The sequence below is a fragment of the Topomyia yanbarensis genome, chromosome 2 (genome assembly GCF_030247195.1).
Source record: "Topomyia yanbarensis strain Yona2022 chromosome 2, ASM3024719v1, whole genome shotgun sequence".
Classification (NCBI taxonomy): domain Eukaryota; kingdom Metazoa; phylum Arthropoda; class Insecta; order Diptera; family Culicidae; genus Topomyia; species Topomyia yanbarensis.
The window spans coordinates 43351008-43364311 of record NC_080671.1 but is presented as its reverse complement, the minus strand read 5'-3'; the positions used below and the strand labels follow the sequence as shown (position 1 = coordinate 43364311).

The 13304-nt window shown below is 38.6% G+C and overlaps 1 protein-coding gene across 2 annotated transcripts in view; it reads right to left on the bottom strand.

Moving 5' to 3' along the window:
* Positions 1-13304, bottom strand: part of LOC131683624 (piezo-type mechanosensitive ion channel component-like) — a 112998-nt gene that overhangs the window by 46896 nt on the left and 52798 nt on the right. The window contains exons 3-7 of one of the 2 annotated variants that reach the window (XM_058965757.1): positions 10048-10142; positions 8362-8457; positions 7780-8293; positions 7423-7711; positions 6722-6871 (exon numbers count right to left, since the gene is read on the bottom strand). In XM_058965757.1, coding sequence (XP_058821740.1) covers positions 6722-6871; positions 7423-7711; positions 7780-8293; positions 8362-8457; positions 10048-10111 — 1113 coding nt within the window. In that variant the 5' untranslated portion in view covers positions 10112-10142. The remainder of the gene's footprint in view (positions 1-6721; positions 6872-7422; positions 7712-7779; positions 8294-8361; positions 8458-10047; positions 10143-13304) is intronic. The other variant, XM_058965758.1, reaches the window with a different exon arrangement.

Genomic DNA, 13304 nt, shown 5'->3' with positions numbered 1-13304 from the left:
CAAGTATATATAGCAGAATAAGATGATGATCGAGTTTGATCAGCTCCCAAAGTAATTCTACAACGTCAAAAAAGTTCAAACATTCACGCTCTTACCCACCAAAGGTCATCATTGCCTAAGTTCCGTTAAGTAATACTTCAACGTTATAATGTATGCCTAACGTCCATTATGCTAATCGTCCATTATGGCTAAAGTCCGTTATGCACAACATCCGTTATCTCTAACGTATGTTATGCCAAACGTCCGTTATGCCTACGTATTTATGCCTAATGGGATACACCCAGATACCACATTTTCGAAACTTTCAGAATGATTCTATCATGGTTTGGGCAGAATTTGAACAGCGCGACCACGCTTCAATTTGCATTATATCACACAAAATGAATTTAGACGGGTACATTGAACTCATTTACAATATTCTGATTAATTTTAACAACAGTTTGTGGAGAGAAACGTGACTTTTTCAGCAGGATACTTTAACAATGCATTCCTCAAACGAACAAAATCTTTTCTCGCATCACGAACCATCGCTGTCTTGGAATGGCCTGCTATCAGCCATGTTAAAAACCCAGTAGAGAACATTTGGGGTAGTTTGTGTCAGCGTGTATGGACTAAAAACAGCAATTCAAGAACCTTGGGAATAAATCGCCATCTCTGTCCTGGACTTATTGGTTGATTCAATCTCACAACGTCTAGCTAATGTTATTAGAGCTCGAAGACGATGAACAGAGTATTAAGTCGTCAACTGAAGTATGATTTGAATAATGGTTGATCCGGATTAAAATTAGCTACGCTGTTATTTTCAGCTGATTTGCGTGGAACAACATTTGTGGAAAGAAGAAGAATATACCTATCCAACGGTATGCTATATGAAGCTGCTTTCTAAGAAATAATGTGCGATCCCTAATTTAGGCAAAATCAAATAACTCCGCTATTTTTCGATCGATTTTGATGATCAAAATGTCGTTGGAAACGGAATTAAATGCTTTTTCGACTTGTGATTAGAACTTGGACGTGCCGTTGGAAAATTTTTGAATTTTTTGAATGCTTTCATGAAAAAAATCTCAAAATATTGGTGATTTTCATATTGCTGTGCGTAAATCGCGCATTATTTCCCACAAAACTGCTTCATATAGCATGCCGCTGGATAGGCTTATTCTTTTCTTTCCAGGAATGTTAAAAAAATGCAAATTGGCTAAAAAATTACAGCAGCTATTTTTTGGTGTAGAAAATCCTAAAATATGGAAATTGACTAAACGTGGTTTTGTGTTGCATTTGAGTAGACCCACAACCTATAGTAGGTCACATGAAAAGTTCGTTTAACGTTTGATTATTTGTAGCAACGTGTTATCTTTCTTAGGGATCATCCATAAATGACGTAACATTATATGGTGGAGGGAGGAGTTTTGTATTTTGTGATGATGTGTGACGACAGGGGGTCATGTCATGCTACGTAGATTTTTTAAAGGGGAATAACTAACATCGGTTTTTTTTTATTTTACGTGGACAATGGGGGGGGGGGGGTATTACCGTCAAGCTACGTAATTACCAGGGGGTATTTAGAGGTTTGTGACGAAATGCTACGATGGGGGAGGGGGGGTGTTAAAAATCACTCAAAAAATGCTACGTCATTTATGGATCGTCCCTTATTTACACTTTCAGTGACAAACTGATGCATACAGTGCTTTCTCCCTGTAAACTGTTATAAAAATCCCATATAAACTTCGACCATGTTAGTCCGGTAGCAAGACTTGTCCGATTTAGCTCAAATTTGGAGAATAATTTTCCGGAGGGACTGGGAATCAAATCAGGGATGGGCGGATTGAGTTTTCCAAAATTCTTTTTATTTCTAGGTAGTCTGCTGTACATCCAGACAGGTATACTGAGAGGCTGAGTTACTTGACTGGTAGATTGTGTGATTCCGATCATTTGAATTGAATTTAATCCTGCAATGCAGTCACGACACTCCAGATATGTTCCATACATTATCAACCTTTCTTTTTTCTGCTATTGCTCTAGACAAGAAACTCTGTTTATAATCTTATTATCTTCACGATCTATGTCGCGTGCTTGTGAAATCTTAGATATTATAATCTAATAATCTTTTTTTATCCCCTTATGGGCAGCTAGGGCCAAGGATGGTGGCTAGCGGGTTTCACACGTTCTTGACCTGACGGACGAAGCCACGGTGCTTTGAACACAGGCAACGGTCCCCCGGTTGCCAGACGAACACCTATAAATATTGCTTGTGATTTTGTATGTATGAACCTAATTGTGAGCGCTGTGGTGGTGTGTGCATGGAAGGTGTGAGTTTTAGCGTTCGAGTTCAGGGATGCATATTAGAGTGGCACACGGTCATATAAAAAAATGCTCTGAGCAACTTTTTGGGTACCAATTAGGCCATAGAACAACTGTGCAAATTCTTACCACGATTGGTAAAACTATATTTTTGTGTCCACTGTTTAAAGTTTACATGGGATTTCATATGGGGAAACTGACTTTCACAAAATAATTCCTCCGGGAGTCGCCCATTGCCTCCTAAAAAACGATATATTGTTTTCATAGGAAATTGATCAAGGAAACCAATTCTCGAAGACCGTAAATCGATTTGACACTTGTGGAGAAAGATATTAAGCAAAAACCAATTGATGTCTGACAATTGAAAAATTCAATTCTCATAGCATCACTACTGCTGACGGTCGAATTATATACAACATTTTTTAACTCTATTTTACTGTGTATAAAAAACCTCATTTTATCCCTCAAAAATCTTGTGGTGGGACCAAACAGCTCAGGTTATTGATTTGGACCCAATAAGAGCAAGCAAAAAAAAAGTTGCATCTAAATCGAGACCCACCAGTAGTGGTGCTAGAAAAAATGATTATTTTATCCTCAGAACATCGATCGGTTTCTGCCTTATAACTTTTTTCCAGACTTCCCAAATGAACATCGAACACCATGTTCGTTCTAGTTCTGTGCTCATCTTAAACCCACATTTCCTGTGCAAACACGAACGCGCTAATGCGTAGCAAAACACGTACGCATGTTCGTCTGCACAACCGAACCCCATGTACGTACGCGGTGTTCGTACACACAGGTTCTTGACACTAGTTTTCTCTTTCTATCACTCATCATCACTAGTGTTGACTCATTCTGTTTTGTGTGTGCCTTTCTTGTGTACGCACACGGTGAACGTACACGGTGTTTAAACCTAAGTTTGCACATCGGCCGCTTGGATTCGGTGTTCGAGGCGAACCTGTACACAAAGGCAATGAAAGTTTGAGGTTGAACGCGTGCACGAAATTTTGTACACAGGTGCAAACTTATCGATGTTCATGGGAAGACTGCTTTTTTCACAAGCATCAGATCGTTTCGTGGTCTTCGAGACTTTGTTTCATTGTTAAATTTCCTATGAAAACCACATATCGGTTTCTAAGGAGGCAATGGACGACTCCTGGAGGAATTGTTTTGTGAAAGTCAATTTTCCCATACGAAATCTCATGTAAACTTTAAACCGTGGGCGCAAAAATACCTATAGTTTCACCGATCGAGCTAAGAATTTGCAGTTGTTCTATAATCCGAAAGGTATCCAAAAAGTTGCTCGGAGTAGGTACCGTAAACCGGGGTGACATTGATCACTTTTCAAAGTAATCATTACATATTTTTAGACGCAACACATTTTTTTCAAGTTCAATATTTTTAAACCATGTACTGATGTATGGAGAACAAGATTGGATGGTTTTACCTAAAATTGTCCGCTGCATGTTCACCCACATTAAGTTATTGATGTCAATGTTTTTCATTCAAATGTTTGCTTAAACTAATTCTGGAAAGATACTCATTGTTAAATAGATGTTAATTGGTATTATACAGAGTATTTCAATGTACTTAAAATTCGAGTAACCAAAATTCGTATAATTTGTGTCCAACTAGAAAAAAAACCTTTAAAACTGCTAAAATTATTTTATTTTTTTTTATTTCGATTATAGAGGTTTTAACCTTACGGTCATTCGCCTCTTCGGGTTAGAAAAATCTCTTTGGAAAAATTTCTAACCCTATGTGCGGGGTCGGGACTCGAACCCAGGTGCGCTGCGTACAAGGCAATCGATTTACCAATGCGCTACGCCCACTCCCCCAAAATTATTTTATTTCAGTGCTTTATCAATGTACAAAAAGTTTCATCCATTTTAACACGTTGGAATATTGAACAATAAAAAAATGTTGTGAATTTTAGATTAAAAAAATTTAAAATAATTGCCAACTAGTTTTTCAAAAAATGTATTTAAAATAAACAATCTCTTAAAACTAAATTTGGCAAATCCCAATCTAAAGGAAAATAAAAACTCGCTTGTAATTTATTACTTTTGCTCAAATCTGAGATTTATTTGTTATATAAAAAATAGACACTATACGAAGCTTTGTAAAAATATGGTAAAGTCAAATTTCGGTTTTTGAAGTTTTTGTACCCAAAAACCGAACAATATACTCAAAAAGTATAACAAATCAGTATTTTATAAGTTTAGAGTAAAAATCATTTCAAATTAAAAAGATTCGGTGGACTATTCTGGTTTAATAAGCGATCTACGAAAAAAGTTTCAAGTTATCAAAGTCACCCCGGTGATCAAAGTCACCCCGGTTTACGGTATCTATTTTTTCTGTCACCCTAGTGCATATCTGTCTGGGTTGGCTTGGGTGTTCACTAATTGTGTAATAGTGTGATCGCGAAGGGCTCGAGCGTTTGAATGCTGGCGTGTATTTAACTTCGCGTGCATAAATTCGATTTTATAATTGTGTCGCCATTCGCATATTTGCGTGTATTCTTGAACGATCGCGCGCGGACTGTGAATCTGATAATTAATTTTTAGTATATGGCAGAGGAACGTGTTGTCTAGTGAATATGAGCATCATTTTATTGGTCAACTGAAGTCATGAGTCTAGGCTGATCGAGAGTAGAGACTTTCGGACGTAACCGATTCATGATCGCATGAGCGGTGGGTTAATGCTTGAGACCACGGTTGTAAAGTTATAGGTGCTGAAACGTTCACTTAATCACCGGGGTATTTCGGGCGTATTTGTCTGTTCGCGTTTGTGACCAGGTTTGTGTTAACGCGAAGGCTAGGGGCGTTTGTGCGTTTTGGATAAGAGATTGAGAGTGTATAGGAGAGAATATGCAATTGATTGTGTTAGTGAGTGTTAAGATATAGTAATAAAAGGAAAAATAACATGCCGAATGAAAAGAAAAAATAATATGAAAAGAGATTAAGTAGAAGCGTATAAATTGATTCATAATTTTGGGATAGATGAGTAGTGGAAAAGTAACCTAATAGAAGTAAAACAAAAATAGACCAAAACAAAAATAGAAGAAAAGAACGGCAGGGATGCATTTAAAGTTGCTTATATTTGGGAACATAGTCACTTTATTTGACGGTTTGGTTTGCGTGGATTTTGAACATTTGAATTGATATGGTCCCAATACTTTGGACACCTCACTTAAATTTTAAATTTAATATATTGTGCAATTGAATGATGTTTACTTTAGATTTGGGTCTAAATTGGTATGAACCCAATACTTTGGCTAATTCACTCAAGATTCAAAACATTGTGCAAATTGAATATTTAATTTCGATTATGTGAAATGAATCAACAACCATAGGATACTGCGTCGGTCAAGATCTAGTTGAATTGACAACAAAAATAATTCAATCTGCCAGTCGTCAGGGTATCCCTTAGTATCTATCCACCACCTTAAGCCCGCGTTGTGTAGCTACTAGATAATGGGGACCACCAGAATCCAAGGTCTCCAAGCTACAAATCTCTAAGCATAAAAATGGTAGACTGGAGTCCACCGCCAAGCCCACGACTTATGTATTAGAATCTAATAATGAGATATTATTCATTAAAAAGAATTGAGCTTTACTGGAAAATTTCACATACAAATATTTTGGCCGTGGTTCAAGTATTTACCAATATTGTTCATATTGAATGCTTTTGTTCAACCCAGCATAAAGCACCCAAATTATTGTTTTAGTCTTTCCTTCGAGAATGGCAATGCACACAACTTTAAACTAATGTTTCGGTGCAATAGTGGTAAAAAAGGTAACAATGTCAAATATTTCCACCCACCTGCCGACAGTTCTCGCCAACAAAAAGCCAAATAAATTCAACATTCGTGTCATGTCAATCAAATAACGAATACACCTGGTCGACGACTAATCCTTTTCTGACATCTGACATCTCTCACAGGCAATACGGCAGACACACAAAAGAGTTAACCGAATTATCCCAGCAAATGTATGATTCATACCTACACACCCACTTATTTTCATTGGTGGGATGTTTCAGCAATTCAAGATTCAGCAATTGAAATCTAATACATTTCACGGGTTCAAGGAGCAATTATAATAATTGCTTAATTTTCAACATTTCTTGAATTGCCGAAACTTTTAGTCGTTGAAAATTCAGAAAAATGCTGACTTTAATATATTGTTCGTAAATTGAGCTCCAAAATAAATCCCATAAACTAATAGAAAGGCAAAACTAATCAAATCTAAATCAAAACTAATCAATTAGCATGCATAATTTTATCTCTAACTACAAGTGCCTACGCAACTAAATCAGCCAAAGCAAAATCCAATATCGGTACTACTCGGGAAAGAAAAAAAGAGGCAATCAATCAGCTACGACAGGAGCTACAAATGGAAACCAAGAAGCACGATATCACCTTTCGCGCAGCTCCACGCCACCGATCGCTGGTCAATGTCTTGCGAAGGATATTTTTTCTATTCATGCGAAATGAAATCTGCCGCTGAAGACGGACTCCACTCTCGAGCTGGTAGAAGAGTTCCTGGCGTTTGTACTCCTTTTCCGTTATCTTTTTTTCATGAGTGAGTTCGATAAAGCGTGTAATTCGACAGCCAGCATCAACAGCAGTAGCAGCGGTAATTAATGTAGGGTTGACATTAGTGCTGGTTGCCATCTGCTGGTGCCAGCATGCTGGCAACCAGCACTCTACCAGCATAATGTAAACGCATGCCATCTGCTGGTGCCAGCTGCTGGCAAGCGTTTACATTATGCTGGTAGAGTGCTGGTTGCCAGCATGCTGGCACCAGCAGATGGCAACCAGCACTAATGTAAACTGGGCATAATAGCAGTTTCAAAAACGGGCCAATTTTGTTTGCGGTGATGGCAGTTTAGCAATTCAACAGCCACGTTAGCGCATTATTACGAATTTGAGGAAAGAGTTACGTTAGTTTAAAGTATTAGCAGCTAGTTTTAAGATAATTCATTCACTCGAACTAGCGGTTAGTGACAATCCTAGGGAACTACAATAAATGCAACTATTGCGTGTGAGCATGTTAGTCTAGCCTGGCAGAATTCCAGTTTACAGCTTAGTGAGACTCCGAAGATGGTGTTCATACTTACTCTTGGTCTCATAAGAAGTGATGAGGTGATTGATATACAATAGTAACAGATCATAAGTACAATCGGGTTGAAATAATAATCCGAGCCTAAATCGCCGTTGAAGTATACGTCGCGAATGTCGGTAATATTGTCACACGTCGAGGACAATATGGGCGTCAGTGCAAATATTCGTGCGAGCGTTTCGTTTGCCGGTAACAGCTGTTGAGGCCATGGATTCTGATATGCCAGCAACCCGGTGATGTGTATAATTAAAAATACCATTGTTATCCTTAAAACTATTCCAAAAGCTCTGTGAAATAATGTGTTAATTTGTGATCATTGAATTAGTTGAGTTCAAGATTTGTTGATGAACCGTACCTGCTCAATTCTTTGTAACAGGCCCACCACGTGGCTGATCCCAAAAATATTACAAAATAGATCCCACTGGGAACTGAGGGTTGCAACACAGCCGCCAAGCACAACATTGCTACACTAAGCAGCACTCCAAATTTCGTTAGGAATGCCAGTTTTTCTCGACTCACTGAGCTGGTTTCGAATCGCACGGAAAGCATTTCTGGCGCTTCTAACGATGTCGGACTGTTGGGATCCTGTTCGGATCCGATATCCCCTGCAGCCAACTTACTCAGTATTATGAACACGATGACAGCCGTGAAGCTCATAATGATCTCCGGCGAGATCCAGTAAACAACCATCGACGCATCTAGTTCGTCGAACTTCACCAGACCGATGTGACGGAGGAGAATTTCCCAAAATTGGCATGAGTCGACGAGTTGGTACCCGAGTGCTACAAACACTATTTGGAAGGCAATCTGCCCCAATAACAGCAATATGCTGATTGTTATGTATATCTTAAAAAAGACTCCAGTGGAACCTAGAAGAAAAGGTTTAAAAATATGAATTATCATTACTGTTAGCAATCGATTACCAACGACAACCTACCTTTTATACTTCTTGGCATAGCTACTGGCACAAATGGTAGACAAAGTAGGAAGAGCAAATACGGAAGCGATAGTCCTACCGGTCTCATCAGGCAACCTGGAAAGAAGAAGCATATGTACTATCCTAAGCGTAATACTAAAAACAAAACACTATTTAATGCAGGTATCCCATACTGCTTACGAATAGCTTACAAACAGTCTAACCAGTGTCTAATCAAATTAGCATACAAATATTAGTGGCTCTCCTGGGTCGTATTATATTTGAATATTTGCAGCAGGTTCGTTTAGATGCGAAACAAGTAGGTATTCATAACAGTGATAAATCTGGAATCCTCATGAGAAAAATATTCCAACGTTACCCAAGGGTGTCAATTAGTGATGCTGCACGTGCCACGTGTTGAACAGATTTAAAATTCTTGTCAAACGTCAAAAGAAAATCACGCAACAAGGTGTGATTAATCATGTATCCATTCGTCGCGCTGCTAGCTAGTAAACTTTCGCATGTTTGTTGGCTATGTGTACCCAATGAATCGCAGATAGTGGATTTTCATTCATGGATTTCCAACCGAAAGAAAATCGTGAAAGGTAAGACGGCAGGCAACGTGGTAGTGTCTGTCTATGTTTTCTTCTACACATCGAGTAAGTTGGTCTGGTGAAAACATGTGGAACATAGGATACGTATGGCGGTGACATCGATCTGGCGGAAAAGTCCGATAACAGTAAGAGGATATGGGACTAACGATATTGGCAAATATAGCATGTCTCTCAACAGCGGTTCTGAGTTAGGAAAATGAGAAGACACTCGACGAATAAGACCTTCGAAACGTTTACGAGGAATTTTTCTCTTTTTTGTAAATTATTGGAGACAAATATGAAAATGTAATCAATCGCGTTTAAAAGGTACGATTTTTAAAGTTACAGACAGATCAGCATATCTTCTCGATACATCTGCACAATCGGGGTACAATTTTTTATACTATTTTCTATCCGAGGCGGTGGGATAGTACAAAACCGCACACGACCAGGAAGCGAAAATCACTGCCATCATTGAATAGGACAACAAAGCGAATAAATAAACCGCGTGTAAAAGTTCATTATGTAAGTCGCCAGGAAGGATAACGAGATAGCGCTGGTGGTAGCGGTGGTGTTGGTGGTAAATGGGGGAAGGATGAGACCTAAGGGCGACCACGGCTATATTGCCACTTTCCGCTTCCTTTATTTGCTACATTTACCTCACACAACCGGTGGATGTTGGTTGTTTCACGATCTATTTCCCATGCAACCTTTGTGTTTTCCTTTGTTTTGAGTAAAATCCTACATTGTTGCCAACAGAGCATAAATAGCTTCCATTCACAACGGAAGTAGGAATTCAACACGACATATACATAGGATAGTAAACCAACCAAATATCTATAATTGACGGCTCGTCCATCAAGTCAAAGCATAACTATGCTAGATTAGATTTTTTATTATGTTTATGTCTCTCGTTAGGCATCCCAAAGCATTGCCAGAGCCCAAGAATACACCTTTCTGTTATCAGTTGACCTGTTTTCGTACATGTCAAAAGTATTCTAGTCTAGTAAATTCTTGTAAATCATTCACTGATTTTCTGTGGACATTGCTGCTTTCTTTCGTTTGATAGGGGGTGTGCCCTTCTACTCGAATCTGAGAATCCCTTCATACTTACAAATTGCCAGAATGAGCGGTAGTACTAATCGCTGAATCACCAAACAGACGAAGTAGTTGGCCATTGTGGTACGAAATCCAACTCCTCTTGCACTCCTGAAATTAGATTTGAAAAAATAATTGTTTTATTCAACGTGAAACGACTAATTACTTAACATAATCAAGCTGGGTGTCTGCTAGAAGCAGCCACTTACTAACTTTCCACGCGATAATTAATCCCATATGAGCAATAAACCGCAAGGGTGAAAGTAATATCAATCTTTGGAAGGCTATCTTATGACTTTACTGGGCAGTGTGGCGAAAAGCCACAGTCCTCCTCGAAAGGCATATACGCGAATGGTACTGCCTACCGGACCTGTCCCACGCTAGCACATGTTTATGCTAACTCGATGGATAGGTAGGTTTAATTAATTAATGCATATTATGGTAACGGTAATTCATGCGACGGAACTAGTGTCGTTAACAAAGGGACATATTTGGGTGCGCCTTTTCGCAAAAAATAATTCATAACTTACGAGCCAACCCCTAAATCAAATCTAGATCATTGTACACCGAAGTATTTTTTTGGGTTTCTGTAAGTTCAACGGTTTTCTAGGTATTCATAGATTATGTTATGACATCACTCTGAAAATCGCCAACCTCGTCCCGGCCTGGAACCATTCAACTCAGTTTATCGAGATCGGAAAATGTCTGGGTGTGTAAGTTGCTAAAATGTCTGCTGTCAGAGATTGCTGGTTCGATTTTCACAAACTTAGTTTCAAATGATAGGTACAAGTGTAAAACCTTCCTATCGGTTACTATTGATTTTTTTTGTCGATCGGAGCTACGGTTCCGGATTTACGGGTTGAAGAGTGCGGTCACACAGCAATTTTACATATAAATTTATTAAAATTAAAAATTAAAATTAACTTTAATGTCAAATGGCTTTTAATTGTATGAATCATCGAGATTTGATGCACCATCAAAAAAAAAAAAAAAAAATTTAACGAGAATTGACTTTTGTAGGCACATTTTTGTCTCTCTCGTGTAGAAAGGTTATGCCATCATTCTAAAAGTCGTCAACCTAATACCGGCGGTTTTTACATATTTTAACAGGAGCGCAGCTTGCTGTGTGCAGCGTGGGGTCACCCCCTCTTCCTCCCTTCTTCGTCGCAGTGGTCGTCGCCATTGCTATCGGTTCGCATTCTTATCTTGTTGACTATTCGCTGCAATTGGTTTTTTACGGCTGGTTCGCAGAGCCTGACACCAACCCCCTGACCCAACTTTCCGGAGGACCATGGTGCACAGTTGAGCTTAGAGTCCTTCACTGGCACTCGGGCGATGATCAGCCGCCCCTAACATGGGAAACAGACGCTGTTTTGAGCCGCTCCTTCTGGAGATCAGACGCTCAGGCTTGCAGCAGCAAACCCCCCCCCCCCCTTCCCTGTCAGCCTTCCCACCGGGGTTGGTTACCCGATCTTCCCTAAGGTTACTCGTAGTTCCCGGCCAGTACCACGGGGAGGTAGGGATAGCAGTTGCTGGGAAGAGACTCTGTATAACGCATTACCTAGCCTTTATCGATTTTATGTGGCTTATTTAACGTTTTCAAAAATCTAGCATTTATATTCGAACGACCGAAAATAAAATATTGAAAATATCTTAGGATGTAAAAGTCGAATAAAAAAAAGCGTAAAAATCGGGCAGGGGTCCTTCAGCATAAGAATCGCTTAGAAAGTTCTCACCCAAAAAGTAGGCAAGGATGAACCTCCAGTATAATTCTCTCGCAGGAAAATTCGTATAACGTTGCCTTCAAGATTAAGAGTCCTTTGTAAGAATCAGATATATCTTTTAGTGTTTTTATACTGAAGATTGTTTTTAATCGACTCTTATATCGAAGAGCTCCTGTCCGATTTTTACGCTTGAAGTTTATATCCTATTTTTACATTCTAATATATTTAAAACGGGTTCTAGAAAACATGATCTGTTTTCACGATTTTTATTTTCGGTGTCTCATTTAGTCCGCATCCAAATTTGTTTTATATAATATAGATATTTTTTGTATATCGAATAATAATTATAGTTACTCTGATTAGTGAAAATCAGAATACCATCGCCCAAGCTACTTTTATCGTACTTGTTTCTGATTTAGAGGCTGTTCCACTTTTAATGAAATTGGGTAGGTATTCAATTAAAATATCTACCTTCACAGTAAGAAACGCAATCGACTTGGAATTGGAATATGCTGAACAGCCAACATAGCACTTATTTAACTACAAAACTTATAAATAAATGAACAGCGATTCGACAATGATTAAACTGACCAAAACTTATCAGAATTTTCAGATTTAAGCAAAATTATAAAAACCCGATCTGGTACATCACCGGTCATGTATAAAAAATGTAATTTATTCATTAGAAAGTTTAAAATGAACATAATCTACCATGAAACGTTCATGATTAATAAAGGCAGAATTGCACCACTAGGTGGATTAAAACAGGTTTTTATATACATGAGTAGTGGAAAAGCAAACTAATAGTAGTACAACAAAAAGAGACTAATGAAGTGGAGAAAAAGTACACATGTAAGGGATCATCCGTAAATGATGTAGCATTATATGGGGGAGGGGGGTGTTTTGTAATTTGTGATGATGTGTGACGACAGGGGGGTAGGGGGCATGTCATGCTACGTAGCTTTTTTAAAGGGGAATAGGGGTTGACCTGATGTTACGACAATCTTACCCGTTTCAACTAACATCGGTTTTTTACGTCGACAAGGGGGAGGAGAGTTAGCGTCAAGCTACGTAATTACCAGGGGGTATTTAGAGGTTTGTGACGAAATGCTACGATGGGGGAGGGGGGTGTTAAAAGTAACTCAAAAAATGCTACGTCAATAATGGATGGTCCCTAATCAAACTACATGAATTCATCCAAATTCCAGCGAATCGTATTTATTTACCATTAATGACAGTCACATTCTATTAGGATTTTGTCGCACTGTGTTGAAACGATTCACGTGCGTTGGTAAATTAATCGTACTTTAATTGATCCAATCCGTTCTTCCCGAATTAATCGAATCAAACGCTCGTATTGAACACGCAAGATAATAAATTACCCTCTATTCTATCATATAGGCCAGTTCTGCATCCATTCCCTGACTCAACTGTCACACATACACAAATAGACATACGACTAGCACATAACAATTGTACACGAATACTAAAAACTAAAATTATTACTATACTAACAGTATTAGGTTTCTACTTTTACATTTGTTTAATG